General features: G+C 45.7%; 1 protein-coding gene across 3 annotated transcripts in view; it reads right to left on the reverse strand.

The window, feature by feature from the left end:
* ARHGAP23 (Rho GTPase activating protein 23) overlaps positions 1-18,792 on the reverse strand; it is a 173,237-nt gene that overhangs the window by 93,551 nt on the left and 60,894 nt on the right. The window contains exon 1 of one of the 3 annotated variants that reach the window (XM_028703671.2): positions 728-1,643. The exons of the other annotated variants lie outside the window; for them this stretch is intronic. Coding sequence (XP_028559504.2) covers positions 728-1,048 — 321 coding nt within the window. The 5' untranslated portion in view covers positions 1,049-1,643. Of the gene's footprint in view, positions 1-727; positions 1,644-18,792 lie in introns of those variants that run through there. 3 annotated transcript variants of the gene reach the window in all.

Here is an 18,792-nt window from a genome sequence, read left to right on the forward strand (position 1 = left end):
TATCCCCAAGGGCAGGCAAGACGGTGAGACTATGATTAATTCTTTTCATGGTATCTGCCCTCTTGAAATCCGTGCTGGCTAGCAGCCTGCTCACCCACCACGGTGTCCTGATCCTGCCATTTAGGGATCCACTTTGGATGGGTGTTCAAACACATTTGCCAACACAACCATTCGCAAACAAAAGAAAACCAGCACAACCACAGTCACTGTTATACATGTGCCCTAGGAAAATTTAGGATCATTGTTCATGGGATGTGTAAAATAAACAGCCCTTGATTTCTAAAATGAGATGCCAGTTCTCAAGTCTGCCCAGGAGGTGCATGTTTTGACCTGAAGGCTGCCCCACTCCCCAATTTCAGATAGTGCTGGCTGCAGTTACTGGCAAGGAAAATACTCCACACACATGCTCAAGCTACCCTTTTTTATTACTTCTTCTCATTTCCTAAATGCACAGAGAATGCATTAAGCTCTGGCTCAAATCATGTCCCAGTAGGCAAGAGAAACATGCAGACCACAAACATCAGTAAAACATTCTGAAGTCTTCCCTTTCAAGTCACTCTCCCAACCACTTCACCAAAAGGCAGGTCACAATTCCTCCCTATTTTAAAGATTTGGGGAAACAAGGCTGAGAAGGAATGACCTGATCAGAGCTTCCCTTCAGAGCTGCCTGGAAAGGGAATACATATGCACACAAACAAGAGACACGAAGGCAATATAGCTCTCTCACCGTGAAATTCCTGTCTATTCTGGGTCGTGCACGGCACTTCTGCCGAGCCATCCCTGCCCCGGCACGGCGCCACCGCTTCTCCCACCATTCGGTGTTGTCGTTCCGCAAACTCGTCAGCCAGATGCAACGGGGTTCAGGCAAGCTGCAATCGACGCCGACAGCTCGCTCAAAGCGCCAGCCTTTCCCTGCTCGTGCCACGCTCCACACGGCTTTGCCCACCACTGAGATGCCATGGTGCGGCGGGGCTGGAGGGCGTGGGGGTCCCCGTGGCCCGCCACCACAGGGAGCCCGATCCCCCCGGCTCGTGCCTTCTTCTACCATTGCACTCCCGGATGAGGAAATTCCTGGCACAGAGGCAGCAAAGCTGAAGTGACAGAACCGGCAGATCAGAAGAAACTCGGGATAGGTGAATAAAGAGAGATTTCAAACTGGATCTTTTAACTCCTGGCGCCAGGCTGGTTAGGTTCCATCCACACTCTTTGGACAGTGGACGTTCTTCTCAACTGCTCTCGACAACTTCAGTAGGAAATCTGCTAGCTTGTATTTTGTTTTTTTCCTCCTTATCCAAGATGTTGCACTGTTTCAAGTCTCTCGTCTCATGTATCATGGGCAAAACATTGAGGATTTCCAAGTCCGGGCACGCCAGATATCTCCGCACACACACACACACTCAGAGAGAAAACAGCAACTGGCCTTAGAATACCACACTCCTCTTCCTACAACAGGCGGAAGCAGAAAGGGAAAAGCCCTGAGACTGTACAGAGAAAACTAATTACATGGGGAGAAGTGGAGGAGGAGGAGGCAGCAGTGGCAGCAAATTCTGCCTGGTGGGAATGAGATGGATGCAAATCAGAGAGACTAGGTTGTGACTTGACAGCTAGGCAGACAGAAAGAGAATAGAGCTTCCCTCGTGTTCATTCCGCACAGACAGCCCTGCAGCTGCTCTGAGGTATCAGGCCATCTCTGCCCCACCCCACCCCTATGTGACCCAGCCCACTCCAGCTGACTCCATCTCAGTGTCCACGTCGGGGAGGGGGGATAGTGTTCTTGCTGGTGTTGTGTTCTTTTAAATCCTCTGCATTTCTTCTAAATCACAGCATGAACATACAATTTCCTTCCTTCCTTCCTGAACTTATTTGAGAGCTGGAGCGCTCACTCACTTGCCAGAAAGAAAGAAACAGGGGACGGTTTTCCTTTCTCCCCGCGCCCCCCACCCCTGGCTCCCTGCATCCTGAGCACTGGGAAACTCAGGGTCATGGCCAGATTTGGCCAGCTCTAGCTTATGCATGAAATAACAGAACTCTTGCTAATTGGGGAGGAAGCAAAGAAACAGAAGAGCTTTAAGCTCAAGCTTGATTTTTTTTTTATATAAACCTCAGCCTATTATTGTGGCGTTTGTGTTTGTTTACACAATGCCATCAGTGTGCATGGCATTTGACAGAATAATATAAGCAAGGGTAACAACAACTATAAAGACAAGTCTCTGCCCCAAGGAGCAAACAATAACGTATCAAGCGTGTTCCGCAGAAATTTTAAAAAATCAGAACACCACACGGCAGGGTGATTTAACCAGCCAACTCTCCACATCCAACCGTAACACTCCATAGTTCCTGGTCCTCCCTGCGCCGTGGGATTTCCATTCCAGCAGTCCTATCAATTAGGAGCCGCCAAAGGGCAAGCCATGCTAGGCAAGGGAGGTGGACCCAAAGAACTACCACCAGAAACCTCTTCTTACACAGACAAAAAAAATATTAAAACAAACTACAAGCTATTCATTTGCCAGATTTCTAGGCCATGGTGGGGAAAGAAGACGACAGTGGTGTTCCAACTGAACTGTCCAAGGGGATGCCAAAAAAGCAAACAAAAAGAACATTGTCCATTGTCATGACGACAGGGAAGGGAGTATATGCATTTAGGACAGGGGTGGAGGACCTACAGCCCTCCAAAATTTTGTTGGGATTCCAGCTTCCATCAGCCACAGCTAGCACAGCCAATGGGTCAAGAGCGATGGGAACTTTACTTACTTACTTATTGCATTTATATCCCACCTTTTTCTCCAAAGAGCTCAAGGTGGTGTACATGATTCTCCCCCTCCTCATTTAATCCCCACAACAGCCCTGTGAGGTAGGTTAGGCTGAGTGGCTGTGATTGGCTCAAGGTCACCCAGTAAGGTTCATGACCGCGTTCATGACTTTAACCACTACACCACACTGGTTTTCTGTAATCCTGCAGCATCTAGAGGACCACAGGTTCCAACACACAGGGAACTTTGATGAAATGAGGTCTTTGGTAGGGAGGATTTTAGTAGATCTGCAGCTTGGCTCATTTTATCTGATCCACCAGAAGAAGCAGTTAGCACTGTTCTATGCATTCAGCTTTCTTCAAAGGGAAAGAATGCTGAAGACAGGAATGATCTCACACACACAGCCTGTGTGGATTGGTTATACTGGTGGCAGGCATGGTAGCAAGCTTTGGGTTCATGCATGCTTCTTCACCACATGGAAAACTTACAATGTTATAGTAAGAACCTGATAATACATGCATAAAGTTTATGCTGGCACAAGCAGGCATGATCTGCTTGCGGGGTGGGGTGAGGGAGAGAAAGCAGCAGATGGATTGCAGAAACCAGGGCTCATTCACATGTGCATAAAAGAGGCATCTAAACATTACTCCCCGATGAGTTTTTTTGCAGCAACAATAAGTCTGTGAGTAGCATAGTCACTAGCACCTTCACTGCAAGTGCAGAGGCTTCCCGTATCTCAAGCCCCAAACACTTTCCTAAGGTCTTTCTATTTTGGCCATCATTAAGCCAGGAGAGAGCCAGGAATTCTGACTGCTGGAGACGTTTGCTAGAGAATTTTCACAGGATATTTAAAGCTCGTAATAATTTTCCATGTGATTCTTTAGTCAGCTGTCTTAGCCGGCAGCAGATTTTTGCTTCTGAATGGCTGTTACCTACACAACGCCCCCAAATACGGGATGCACCAGCGGAGGGCGGGGGCGAACAATTTATAAACATTTTCAAAACGTGCAATGAAAAGCTCCAATAAAAAAAAAAAGTTTTGACACATAACTGATTTTTGTACAAACGAATATTCTGCTAACCCCTAAGGATTCAGGATGGTGCAGACTGCGATTTAACGAAACAATTCACAATCGCTGGAAAATTAAAGCAAGATCGGGAGGAGGTGAGATAGGAGAGGACATAAAATGCCTCCTAAAGTGTTTTAAGAGGATCAGCAAAAGAAGGGATTTCCTGTGTCCCCTTGTGCCCCTCCCAAGACACATATGGCAAGACCAAAGCTGGACAGGTGCAAAGAGCCCCCCTCAAAATGTGGGGGGGGGGGGGAGAAGAATAAAGAATGTTTCACTTTTTGATGAAGCTCTGGGCATGAAAAGCACAATGGCCTCCCCCAGCCCCCCCCCCCACCTCTGTAATCTTTATCCCAGTGTATCAGGCTAGCGAGTCACTTTTAAGTGGTTATTGGGAATAGGGAATAGCCTTGCTGCTGGGAGGGGACACGGGAATAAATTAACCCATTCGCCAATGCCCTCCTGCAGAATCAGCACCCTTGGGGATGCTAATCTGAGACTAACAAAGGAATCGTGGTGCTGCAGGCGGGGGCAATTCTATGGAGGCAATCCTGTTTAATGAGCTGGAACTAGCCGGCTGTGCATTTGGGGGAGGGGGGGAGAGGCACAACTAGATGGGATGGGATCCACGTCTGACACCAACCCGGTTTGGATAGCGTTCCTCCAGCCTGGAGAGGGGAGACTTACAAGCTGGCAAGGCACAGTATATGAAAAGCTTTTATCCACTGTGAGGGCTTAATTTGAGTTCGCTAGAGCCTGCTCTTTCAGAAAGAGCTTGGCCACAACTAGCAATAAAGGAAAGAATTATCCAAAAGCACATGCAGAGAGGGTAAAAAGGCACAAGCTTTTTAGAGGAGCAATCCGATCTGGGAGTGCCCACCCTGCCTGCCGTCCAAACGCACCTTTCCGCTTCAGGATCAAACTCTGCCACTGTTGTTAAAACTTTGATGCAGTACCTGGTCTAGACTGGCTGGTCTCACTAAGAATCTACCTCCACCCTAAACTCCGGAGTTGTTTGTGGTGTTTTTTGAAAACTTGAGAAAACCAGTAAGATGTAAATGAATAGATAAAAGTATGGACATTTGTGCAGTGCTTTTAATTATTATTATTTTTAAGAATTAAGCTGAAGAACTGGGAGACATCAGGCTGAAAACTGAAGTAGCGTTTGAGGTGCTGATATCACTTGTATGTAAGTCTGCAATTAGAGTTAAAATACTGGGCTCACCCCACAGCCAAAGGATGCACCATAAACTCTCTCTTATTACATCAGTCTTCATCCTGAATAACTCTGTTATCAGAAGTACTGGCCAAAGGTATTACTTCCAGCATGCGTACACCTCAGTACCTTTTCCTGTTAGCAGTTACCACTCTTAGCAATTTTCAACCTTTTACTCTGTTAGCAGTTACCACTCTTAGCAATTTTCTAAGTGCTTCACATACATTTTTTCTGTAATCCTTACAATGGTTGTGTATTATCCCCACATTGCATCTAGGATTCTGAAGCTGAGTGAGTATGCAGCAAAGGTAAGATTGGAACTAGCAACTTCCTGATTCACAGCTCACACTCCTACCTGGCCTATGCTACAGCAACTGCCAAAATTAAACAGCTGGCACGTTTTAAACTAAAGACATTAGAAAAACATTGGTGGAATACAGATGTAAACAACGACGCGAGAACCAGCAGGAAGTCACTCTTATTTAACATGTCCGCAGCATGCCTGGAACAACTGAGACCCTGCCCAGAATCTGTCTTGCAAGTAAAAGTTTCTAGCCCTCATGGCTGCATCGGAAAAATAAGGTCGGTAGTACACATCACTGGAAATGGGGCTTAACTTTCAGAAACGAAAGCTGGAAAAGCCATCCATAGATACTGGGAGAAGGGAATCGTAGGTATATCTGGTGAAAGCGTAAGAGCCCAGCAAGGGAGGAAAGGGAGAAACCCCCAAACTAGTCAAGCTGGCTTAATATTTATTTTGGAAGCTGGGGGTAACTAAAACCTTCAGTCTGGTCTTGTCCAGTTACACAGGACCTGCCCCCCTTCCTCCAACCACAGGCTGCTGTTACTTAGGGGGGGGGGTCCTAAGAAGTATTCCAGCCATGCAAAGGCCCTGGGAGAAGCATGCAAAAAGGAAAAAAAAGGAAGGAAAGAAAGAAATATATGAACGTGCAAGGAGAAATACCAAGAATTGTTGGGATAGCAACCCCTGTCCTCGGAGAGCCAAGGACTTTTATCACCCACCGCACATTCTCTCCCCGGCTCCTGCGGTGTCTTTTCGTCTTTCATTTTTTCTCCACACATCCCGATCCATTTCAAATACCAGTAGAGTCTTTAAAAAATGAACTGACTATGGAATAGGATATCCCACCCAGCTCCAAAGATCGTATGTTTTGCTTTTTACATAGACCAAGACTGTGGAAATATTAATTGAGCGTAAGTGCTTAACATTTTAGCTTCTGCACTGTTCACAATGAGGGCCGTTTCACACACGAAGGCTGCAATCTTACACATTTACCTAGGAGTAAGCCCCACTAAAGACAATGGGACCTACTTCTGAGTAGATATGCCTAGAGCTGTATTATACACATACACATAATTTATTCAAGAAACTCAGAGAACTTTTGTGGCAGCATATAACTAACTAAATATTCAAACTCAGGGCAGGAGAGGGGAGACCAAGCACAGAAATTTGCATTTCTGAACAGCAGCTGTGTGCAAATTTCACATATTGGGTGGATAATTTGTGGTGGTCCAAGCCTTATTTTGTGGTGCATGCCTCCCGTTCCTTATTCATTTATACGTGTAACTGGCAAGGATTGGCATGGAAGCAACATGCTTGGTCCAAACATGATGTTAAGGCCTAATGTTCGAGACAGTTTCCTTCCTGGCAGTGCAGTTGTGCCACACTCCAAGGTGTATTTTGGACTGCAAACCCCTAGTCCCTCATTCATTTGGAAGTCAATGGACAATTATGGGCATGGGCCAGTGCACTTGAGTTGTGTCAGAATTAAGTGCTGGGTCAGACACAGTGTGCTTCCAGATGACCTGTTTACTGAGCATTCATCCTGATTTGTTTGCAGAGATGTTAAACCACCTAGGGTCAAAGCAAATGTTATTCCACACTTTCCAGTGCATTTTCCTTTCACTTTCCTTATCGCAAAAAAGTCTGATCTTTTGAAGAAGTGTGTTTGATGCTCAAGACTTCCCAATCAACTATACTTGTGCAACCTGAATTTTCTGGTATGTGACTGAATCTCACCTGAAAATCGCAAGAGTCTGGAAACTCTCACAGTGCCCAGGATACCCTAAGGTAGCAGTTTCCAAGCTGGGTTAGTGTATGATTTGTGGAAGTCCAAAAGCAACTCAAAGACTGTCACCTTTGATTTATGAGAGTGCGGAAGCAGGTTCTGAGATAATAATAACAATTGGGCATTGACCAGAATTCCCAAATCGCGGGCCAATACCATCTAAAGCATCTAAAATGTCTCACTCAAGCTTTCCTTCTGTTCACAACAGAACCTTTTTTTAATAGAAAAAAAGGGAGGGAACAGAAACATGTGGGCTTTTAGATTTGTTAAATCAATAAAAGAGAATTTAAAAATTAGCACACTTGAGGGTAATTTTAAAGTTGAACACAGTTGCATTATGAGATATTAGCACATCATAATGGGTATCAAGGTATCAGGGACAATATTGGATATCCATTCATGATACATAGAAGCAAGACTGAATCTTAAGTACAGTCAGGGCTCAATAGGGCTATCCACAGAATCTGTCTTCAGTGCTCACTCTTCATGCGCAACAAAATGTAGTGAACGGGTTCAGATGTGGAAGACTGGATTGTATCACGTAATGCTAAGGGTCAGGGATGGAGATCACAGTTGTGTGTGTACGTAAGAATCACTATGTGAAAAATAATAATCCCCTAAATTAAGGTTACCAAACGTTCCCGTTTCCCGGTGACAGTCCCCAGATTTACAAATCAGTCCCCTGACAAAATCCATCTATTTAGTAGGAAGTTGAAAAGCGTCCCCAGATTCATTGAAAAAAATCTGGTAACCTTACCCTAAGTAGAAAATTAGCATACAGTGGTACCTCGGGTTAAGTACTTAATTCGTTCCAGAGGTCCATTCTTAACCTGAAACTGTTCTTAACCTGAAGCACCACTTTAGCTAATGGGGCCTCTTGCTGCCACCACTCCGCCGGAGCACGATTTCTGTTCTCATCCTGAAGCAAAGTTCTTAACCCGAGGTAATATTTCTGGGTTAGCGGAGTCTGTAACCTGAAGCGTATGTAACCTGAAGTGTATGTAACCTGAGGTACCACTGTAGAAGGAAAGACCCTTTGCCTGATGTGCTTGTTTTCTACATGCAGGAGGTAGGAAAAAACAAACAAGAGCACTCAAAATGACATCTCTCCCTGGCAGTCTGAAGTAATACAGTGGGCTGCCAGTCACATTTCTCCTTCCTTTGTTTATCTGCGCTTACCTTATATCACCTTTAGCGCAGAGTGCTTGCTTGAGTTGATTTTCCCTACAGGTTTGGGGAGGGGGGAACAATTAGCTGCTTAGCAGAGACCAGAAAACCAACCATTAAAGGAGGGCAAGTGGTTCTATTATCTCCTCCAGCTTTCCCTGCCTTTCTCAAGGGAGCTGCTTGATCCTTTCGCCTCAGAATGTTTCGAAACTTGCCCTGTTTTTTCCACCCGAGAAGGAAATTGTATCTATCTCTCACCTACCCACTCCAATGGGTTGAAACGCAGTGGGGCGGGGAATTTTGAGTGGGGAAAATATGTGGAGGGGAAAGGATTAAGCAGTTCCTTTGCCCCACCCTTTCCTTCACTCTCACCTCAGCCTCCCAAGAGTTTCTTTTCTTTTCTTTTGTTTTAAGAAGTCAGGAAAATAGGGTTGCCATATCCCCATAATTCCCTGGACATATCCAGGAATACTGCAGTCGGCAGCAGTGCCCTGGTGGAAATCAGTAAAATGTCGGGGGAAATCCGGGTGCATGGCAGCCCATGTCGGCCGATTTTTGCTGGTTTTCCATAAAAAAAGTTTTAAGAAGGTGACAACTTCTGGATTTTCACGGTTTGAAATATGGCAACCCTACAGGAAGATGCTACACGTATCTGCTGTGTAGTATCTGGGTTTGGTCCTTACTGAGGTGATAAAATGATAACCTGAGCCATACTACATCGGACTGTTTGTAGGAAGCTCACACGACTGAATGTTTCTCCACTAAATAAATATAAATAAGCAAATCCCTCCCACATAGCAAAATAGTACGAAAGAGAGAGAAAGCCAGGTGTGCGGTTTTCTATGCGCAAGGAATTTGGGTCTTCAGTCATCCAACCAGCCCACAGTCTGAAGGGGTTTAGTCCAGACACGGGTTTTATTACCTCAGTGAGGCTTTATAAAGTCGCAAGGAACCTGCAGCGATGTTTCCACAGAGCCAGGCAGAGAGAGAAGGCTGCCAAAGATGCTCACAAAACCAAAAATGGCTGCCCTGCTGTCATAAGCAGGCCTCAAAAGCACTGCCACACACACATTGCCTTCCACTTCGTTGCTACCCAAAAGAAAAATGACAAAAATCCTCCGAAACCACCACTTTCATGTCCGTCAGGCCCTTCCCCGCCAGATCCTGGATGGCATTTTTGTGCCCTGTTCAGACTCACCCGCATTCTCTTTTCCTCACATGTCTCAACAAGCCCAAGTTACAGAGCCTGAGGAACAAGACAAGGCTCTTTGCCTCTGCACAGCTGTCAGCCGTGACACAAGAGGGCTGAGCAGGGAGGGGATGAGGAAGAAAAGCCTTTGTTTCCCCAACTGCCCAATAAAACTATTTTTAAAAATGCAGCAGTCCGGCCACACTTGAAATGCGAGGAACTTTTTCCTGCCTATACAGCCAAAGCTCAGGCCCAGAGTTCAGCATCAGCCGTCGCATTCGCACACCAATTATTTCAGTATGAGAGAGAAAGCTGAACTTGATGTGGAAGACTACCATATAAAAGCTTCCACAATGAGCAAAAACAACAAGAGGAACAGTGGTTATATTATTATTATTGTTGTTGTTGTTATTAGTTTATATATTAATTGCACTTTTTAGTCACTTTTTTCAAGAAAAGTGTCCAAACACAACTTTAAAACCAAGCATATACGGTAAATACTTGTATCGTGCAAACAGTAAAATAAAATATACCAAATGCAAAATTTACAATGGGTAAGTTAGCACACAACACGCTAAGCTAAACCTTGGGTGGAATCTACACACATATTAAAAAAAACACCACTGTGAAAATGCTTTTTAAAAAAAACACGTTTTGAAATATACATTGAATTTGGCATAGCTCACTCTTGCCATCTAGTGTCACATTTGTATACTGCACTTTACAATACATTGAAAATGTTTTATTTGCAGCTGTATAGCTGAGTCCTTGGTTTAGTTTGACTGCATGAACATGTGGGCTCCTGGAAATGAGTTTGCAGCTGTTTTTGCTGCCCTGCTACACTAAACTACGCCAAGGTTTGCCTTAACATATCATCCAAACCAGAACTTATGGTTAACTCTCTCCTCGCTATCCACAAGCAGTAGCCAAGGCTTGGATTAGCAGGTCCTGTGAACCAGGGCAGTTAAAACTATAAACAAACACACAAATGTAAAAATAAAAAAAAATGCTTGCACTTAAGAGGAGTTTAGATAAAGCAACCTTGTATGCACAGTCAACGGTGCATGCAAGATACACCTGTGACAAATTTGCTAGCCCAACCTGTTTTGCATTCTAGAAAACTGAATTCCATTCTAGTTCCAACAAGAGGCTGACCCATTGACCCGTTTCAGATTATTTGTTCTCACCCAAAAAAATCTAGGCGTTTTCACAGGTGGCTCTATGAAGGAGAAGAAGGAAAAAAACAGATTTCTTCTCCATCTTCACAAACTGAATGAAGGGACAATACTGATCAAATGTATGTTTGGTTTTCAAACAGCTCTCCCACTTTTCATATTACGTTAACTTGAAGAGACTCACGTTCCAGTCCCTGCTCAGCCATGAAGCTCATTTGGTTGGGCCTTGGACCACTCTCTATTTCTCTCAGCCTAATCTAGGTCACAGGACTGTTGTGAGGATAAAATGAGGGAGCTTCACGGAAGAAGAGTAAGATAGGAATATCGCAAAATATGTTATAAATTTCACGACAGACACGTTAGAGACCAAAAAGCATTGTCAGCTTCACTTGAGAAAACTCTTTTATCATCCCATCAGAAACTTGCTGTATTAACACCTGGATTTCATCCCTGTATGAAAGTATTCATACAACACTCACCTCCCGGTATGGGAGAATGTGATGCTAATGACCAATACCAAAATGTAGGCTTGTGTGTTGTGCACGCTGCTTTATGGAAGTGAGTCGTGGTCAACTTACAACTGCCAGGAGCAGTGCCTCAACGCCTTCCACATGCACTGCGTCAGGAAGATTTTGGACGTCACATGGCAGGACATGGTCTCAAGTAAAGATGTGCTTTCCCAAACCTACATTCCCAGCATGTTCACACTCCTGGCTCAGCGTCACCAACACTGGCTTGGTTGCGTCCACAGCATGGAAGATGGTAGGATCCCCATTGACACGGTCTACAAAGAAAAGACTTCAGGCACCAGGCCCAGAGCAATTCTGCATTACAAATATGTCTGCAAATGAGACTTGAAGGCTGGCTATATCTCTCTCCCTCCCCCCCCCCCCAATTATATCACATCACCAACCCATACAGTGTTACAGACATACATTAGATAATAAGAAAGGAATAGCTTAAATATAAGGCATATACAGTGGTACCTTGGTTTAAGAACAGCTTTGTTTATGAACAACTTGGATTAAGAGCACTGCAAACAAGTACCGTATTTCTCGCTCTATAGGGCGCACCAGACCATAGGGCGCACCTATTTGGGGGGGGGGGGGAATAAAGGGGGGGGAATTATCTCACCGGGCTCCCAAGGCTTGCGGATAGCTTCCTGAAGCCTGGAAAGCGAGAGGGGTCGGTTTGCACCGACCCCTCTCGCTCTCCAGGCTTCAGCGAAAGCCTGCATTCGCTCCATAGGACGCACACACATTTCCCCTTCATTTTTGGAGGGGGAAAAGTGCGTCCTATAGAGCGAAAAATATGGTAGGTGTTTTGGTTTGTGAACTTTGCCTTGGAATAAGAAAATGTTTCATTTCCTGTTGGGTGTGTTCCATTTGTAAATTGAGTCCGCCGCTGCTATGGGAAAGCATGCCTTCGTTTAACAACGCTTTGGTTTAAGAACGGAGTTCTGGAACGGATTATGTTCATAAACCAAGGTACCACTAATTAATTAATAATGGTAACATAACTTATTCCTCTGATTTATTTAACTAATATATCTTAACTTTTACTCCCCTTCCACTCTTTCCATGGCTTCCTATTTGCTATCGTTTTAACTGTGTTTTCTTATTCTACTAGATTATTTTCATTACTTTACATTCTCTCACCTTCCACCTCCTACTGCCGAGTATTTTTTGTCAGTCTGTTATGATTATTTTCTTGCTGCAATATTTTTCCATATAATCTATATATAATGTCCAGCCTTCTTTTAAACTTTTACCATCTTTATTTCTTAATCTATTTGTCATACTGGCTAATTCTATATTCAGTGGTACCAGAGTTTTTGAACGTAATCCGTTCCGGAAGACTGTTCCGAGTTCTGAAACGTTCGAAAACCGAAAACTCTGTACGAAAGTCTCAATACAGAAAACTCAATACAGAAACCACATGGCATGTTTGACTTCTGAGGTGTGTTGGAAAACCGAAGCATTTACTTCCAGGATTATGCCGTTTGAAAACCCGAAATGTTCATCAACGAAGACGTTCAAAAACCGAGGTACCACTGTATTCTAATATTTTAAAATGGCATTCTTCTCTTGATGGTACTGCATCTGTTCTCCACTTTTGTGCCGCCCGAATTCTGGCAGCTATGGTCACTTAAATTTGGGTTTTTGGGGGGATATCTGTTGTTATTATTCCCAGAAGGAAAGCTTCTGGGTTTTTGGCAAACGTTCTTTAAAACATTTTCTTAAGTTCATTATACACCATCTCCCAGAATTCATTTATTATCCTGCAAGACCACCATGCATGATATAGACTGTGCCAACTGTTTCTGAAGGCTGGCTATATCAACCCCTTTGTGTAGGAATCCCTTCAGGATGACCAAAGTGCCTGGAGACAGACAGTCAGGTTGTGTATCCATAGCAATGACCAGAGGAGGAATGTCCACTAGGAGGAGCACAGAAAGAAGAAACACCAGGATGCATCTGCAGCAGCACAATTGTAGGCCTTCATCTGCCCCAGCTGCAACAAAACATTGCTCTCCTATATCGGTTTCTACAGCCACAGCAGACGCTGTAAATCGGTTTGACTTCACCCCCAGAGGCGCACTCCTCCATCGTCTCCCGAAATAGACAGATGCCAACAACAACAAATGAAATCATTTAGGGTGGATTTTACTTCAAACGATCTAGAAGATTCTGCAAATTCACAACAAGGTGTGGAGCCAATTGTTGGCAGGATATTCACTAGAAGTCTGCTACAGCCATACTCTAGAGCCTATACTGGCTCCCTATAGCCAAGTACAATTCAAGGAGCTATGTTTTTTTTTTACTCTAAATAAGAATCAAGCCGCAGTTACCCCCAGAAAGCCATCATTTCCCAGTACTCAAGACTGCCCAGAGAAATTGCTGGGAAAGCACATTTCCTACATCACAAATCTGAATTCTCAACCACACATACTTTGCTGTGGGGATGAGAACAGCAGCAATGTCATAAGCACACTACTGTGTTGTGCTTTGGCATCAATGCCAGATGTGTCACAAATTTCTTCCACATTCAGATGTGCCACTTCAAAACACGATGTTTACCCAAAAAAAAAAAAAGGCCAATTTTGTGTCGCCGCCCCCACTTCCCGCAGTTGCTGTGTGTGATCATCTTCTGTAGCAATACAAACTACACTGGAAATCTTAAAAGAAACAAAACCACAGCTGTCCTCCAGCAACAAAACTAGCCCTGACAACTGGTTACTGACCAAAATGTGTATATGCGCAGAGAGAAAGAGAGAGAGAGAGAGAGAGAGAGAGAGAGAGAGAGAGAGCCCTGACTCCTCACTTTGCGTGGGAATGGAGACAACTCTTGCAGCAGGTAACAAGGAGCCAAGGGAGATTCCCAACAACTCTGAAAACCACTTTGTATGGAAGAGGCATACTAATTGCACAAAATCCCATCCAATATTTTAGATTATTTAGCAGGTGCACTTCTGGCTTTCTACTGAGACAGAGGAACTACAGGAGACAGCAGGGTGTGATGTGAGGGAGGATTTAAGGTGTGGTGATTGGACTTAATTTTGAGACAGGGCTTAAGGCTGAGCCAGAAAACTTGTTTTCAGTGCTAGAGGGCTCGGCTCCAGATACAGGAAGCAAGAATTATGGAAAAAATGCATTCAAAGTACATGCAAAGTGTCTTCCCTTCATCACTAAATAACCATAATTAGCAACACACATCATTCATAAGAAAAGGGGGTTTCCAAGTTAGGAGGAATAACATAACTGCAAAACTGAGCAGGGTGGGGAAGGAGCTTAACTTGGAGGTAGAATACATGCTTTGTGCATGCAGAAAGTCTCGGGTTCACTTCCTGGCCTTTCCAGGAAAGACCTCCTTCCTGATTCTCTGTTTCCTGAAACCCTAGAGAATCTCTGTTGGTCAGTAAAGACAAGATATTCCCACACTGTGGTTCATGGACCACCAACAGTCTGCGGGTTTCATTCAGGCCATCTGTGGCACATCTCTGGATTTCTGGCTAAAGATGGGAGATGGTCCATCCATTGCATTAAATATTCATATTGACTATTAATTGCATTTTCATTGCTTCTTTTATTTCTTATATTGCATTTTATTGCATTGCACTTTGAATTTCAAGGAATTCAAAGTGTATTGCAATAAAACACAATGTATAAAAAGCAATAAAAAATATAATTGAAAATAATACAGCATCTAGCACAGTGCACTGCAATTGCAACCACATGGAGAAAAACCATTAAGTGGCCTGCCAAGAACCAAATCAATTTCCAAGTGGTCCCTGGGAGGGAAGCACCGATATAGAAAATACTGAGCTAGATGGAGCAATTGCCCGACTTGGTATAAGGCAACTTGCTATGTTCATTCTTTCCTTAGTCAATAGCTGTGTTTGCAGGTCACCGAACATATCCTAGCTACTGTGAATGAGCATCATGTCGGGACTCACAGCCTGCTCATACTCACTCCCTTTGCGCAAGCAGATGAAACTAACCAAGAAGAGCTAGCTTATTATGAGACATGGAAACCCAAAATCCCTAGTTCGTTGCTCTCAAACAAGCCAGGATTCATAAGCCAATTTCAAGCCCTGGTTTACGATTTCGGTTTGTTTGGGAACAACTAATCAGGATGCTGCTTTTGCGTGTCACATAAATAAGCTAGTTCTTCACGGTTAGTCTTACGCACTTGCACAAAAGGGTGAACAAATGGGCTGCACACACTGACATGCTGCTCTTTCACACTGAGCCAGAATGAGCCAGGAGTCCTGGCTTACTGTGATGTGCACATAGGGCCATTTCCCTTATTTGTCATATTTAATTTTTAAAAGTTGAAGCATGGGAAGTGTGGAAAGGGAATTGAAGCCAAATATTCTGTTGCCCGTCACTTTCAGGATTGAGGGCGGTGGAACCACAGCTCTGGAGATGGTGGAAATAATAATAATAATAATAATAATAATAATAATAATAATAATAATACCACCACCCATCTGGCTGAGTTGCCCCAGACACTCTCTAGCTACAGAGACACTAAAGCCGTTTGATTTCACTCAGATGTATCACTGAAGCTGGAACCAAATATCCGACCATTAAAAAAACACCCCCTCCTTCAATCTGGAATGCGCCCTGCAATCTTCCCCTAACTAAGAGAGAAAGCAGGAGGTGAAACACTGAAGAGGTGGGGTTCTCTTTCACCTACAAAATAGTTATTAACAGCTTGAAACGCAGAAAAAGGTCAGGCAGTGTTCATCAGGGCAAATTCTACACGCAAGAACGCCGGAGCAGCTGGACTCCTTCCAACATACTTGGGAGTTTTGCACAGGAGCGCCCTAAATAGACAGTCATGCCGAGAGAAAGCAGAAATTTCCCAGAATGCAACTCCCATCATCAGGCCGCTCTGCCTCGTATACACAAACACACACACACACACAGAAACAGACACCGTTCTCTCGGGAGCTTCCGCATGGACTGCAGAGCCCTCTGCTGATTCAAAGCAGCAAACTCCTGGAACCAGGGGGAGAAACCAAGGGAACCTATACAGTGGTGCCTCGCAAGACGAAATTAATTCGTTCCGCAAGTCTCTTCGTCTTGCGGTTTTTTCATCTTGCGATGCACGGTTTCCCATAGGAATGCATTGAAAATCAATTAATGCGTTCCTAGGGAAACCGCCTTCAGACCAGGTCCGGGGACAGTCTGTCCCCCGACCTCTTCTGAAGGCTGGGGGGGGGGGGACAAGGGCTTTTCTTCCCACTGCCAGCCTTCAGAAGGCTGTTCTGAAGGCTGGCGGTGGGAAGAAAAGCCCTTCTTCCCACCTCCCGCCCCGCAAGCTCCGGGGACAGGAGGGCTTTGCTGCCGACCGCCAGCATTTTAAAAGCCCCTGCTGTCCCGGGGCGATTTTAAAATGCTGGCGGGCGGGAGCGAAGTCTCCGCTGCCCCGAGGAGATTTTAAAATGCTGGGGGTCGGCAGCGAACGCTTCGCTCCCACCCGCCAGCATTTTAAGATCGCCCGGGGCAGCGGAGAAGTCTCCGCTGTCCCGGGAAGGCAGGCGGGGGGAGCAAAGACTTTTGCCCCCGCCTGCCTTCAGAAGAGGTCCAGGACCTCGTTCCGATGCCCGGCGGCGGGGTGAGAGGTTCCCGCCGCCCCGCTTCGGAGCAGCGTTCCGAAGCGGGGCGGCTGGGGCAGGTGTTCCCGCCCCCCCGCCCCACTTCGGAGCAGCGTTCCGAAGCGGGGCGGCTGGGGCAGGTGTTCCCGCCCCCCCGCCCCGCTTCGGAGCAGCGTTCCGAAGCGGGGCGGCTGGGGCAGGTGTTCCCGCCCCCCCGCCCCGCTTCGGAGCAGCGTTCCGAAGCCGGGCGGTGGGGGCAGGTGTTCCCTCCCCCCCGCCCGGCTTCGGAGCACCGGGAGAAGCGATCTCCCCGCAGCTCCTTGCTTCAAAAGAGGTCCGGGGGCAGCGGGAAGTGCTTCCCGCTGTCCCCGGACCTCTTTTGAAGCAAGGGGCGGTGGGGAGAAGCGATCTCCCCGCAGCCCCTTGCTTCAAAAGAGGTCCGGGGGCAGCGGGGAAGAAGCGCTGCGCTTCCCGCTGTCCCCGGACCTGGGGCTGCGGGGAGAAGATCGCTTCTCCCCGCCGCCCCTTGCTTCAAAAGAGAAGACCCGCTGTCCCCTGGGCAAGCTTCGTTTTGCGAAGCAAGCCCATAGGGAAATTCGTCTTGCGAGGCAACTCGAAAACGAAAAAACCTTTCGTTTTGCGAGTTTTTCGTCTCGCGAGGCGTTCGTCTTGCGGGGTACCACTGTAAACTGATTCAGATTCCATGTTTATAGTGCAACAATTGAATGTTGGTTTGCTCATTTGTTTCCCCTTCAACGACAAGATGTTTGTCGCTTTTATTGATATAACACTTTCCTACAAATCTACAGTGCTGCTGTCGCCCAGGATAGCTGCGATCTGGAACGTTGCCTGTAACCAGTGTTCGAAATTCACATTGTTCTAGGCGCATTTTGTTAATGGGGAATTTCATTATAGCGTGAGCAGTTTCTGAGCTCTGGGCATAGTACTGAGCCTACGATTTTATATTAAAACTGCAGAGTGGAAGGAAAGGAGGGCCTTTTTCTGCCTCCCCACTTCCAACTACTCCCTGAAGACTGGAGAAGAGACCCTCTTAAGAATATTAGGAGGGTGGGCAGGGAAAGGACTAGACCATGTGAAAAGTGAACATAATGTTTTATGTTGCAGTTCAATCAGTTTCAGCTTTGTATTCTTGCTATAAAAAATTGTGCCTAGACATTGTTGTTGCGCCCATAACCTAGGTTCAAGGTACCATTTAGCTCCTAGCTTTTATATCCCTGTTTCTAACACTGCCTGTAATATGGCTGTCACGTTGTGCCATCGGTACCTATTGGATAACACCCCCTTGATAATGTGCAATAAAATTGCACATACCCCATGACCACTCCTTGTTGTGACCCAAAGCCTGTAGCCAACCTACAAAGACAGACCTACTGAGGACTCCCAGGTGAGGACTAGCCTAGTAAGCTACCTAGGACCAGGGCTTTTTTTCCCAGCCAGAACCTCTCAGGTGGGCACTATTGCTATCCTAAGACGAGGGAGCTGTTCGTGGTGAGTTCCGGCACCTCTTTTTCTAAAAAAATAGCACTGTCCATGACTATGTGTTTTCAGGCATCAGAGCTGTCTTCATACACTCAAGAGCTGTGAAATATCATCCCCTGTGTGAAGTCTTCAAATTGTCCAGGTCTTGGCCTTCTGCCCTTCCTTGGTCAACACAGAAATATCTACTGTCTGCTGTACTTCTGGCTCCAGCTCCAAGTATCATGTTCCAGGAAGTGGTGGCTGGTGCGAATTGGGACTTGCAGAAGGTAGGGAGACCCAACAAGAGTTGATGCCAGAGCTGGCTGAGAGTAAGCTGAGGTTGGTGGGGGAGGGTCCCACTCACTTTAATAGACCAACCTTGCTGGAGGGCCAGCAAGAAACAGCAGGATCCTGAGCTGGGAAACGCTGATCTTTGGTCTTGATTTAGGTACAGATGCCCATATCCCTGAATCTGGCCCTGACAAACAGAGAGCAGGTAAGCTATCCAGAAAGTTGCCTGCAAAACACGTAGCCCCAGATGACTCAAAAC

Source organism: Podarcis muralis, chromosome 13 (genome assembly GCF_964188315.1).
Source record: "Podarcis muralis chromosome 13, rPodMur119.hap1.1, whole genome shotgun sequence".
NCBI classification, from domain to species: domain Eukaryota; kingdom Metazoa; phylum Chordata; class Lepidosauria; order Squamata; family Lacertidae; genus Podarcis; species Podarcis muralis.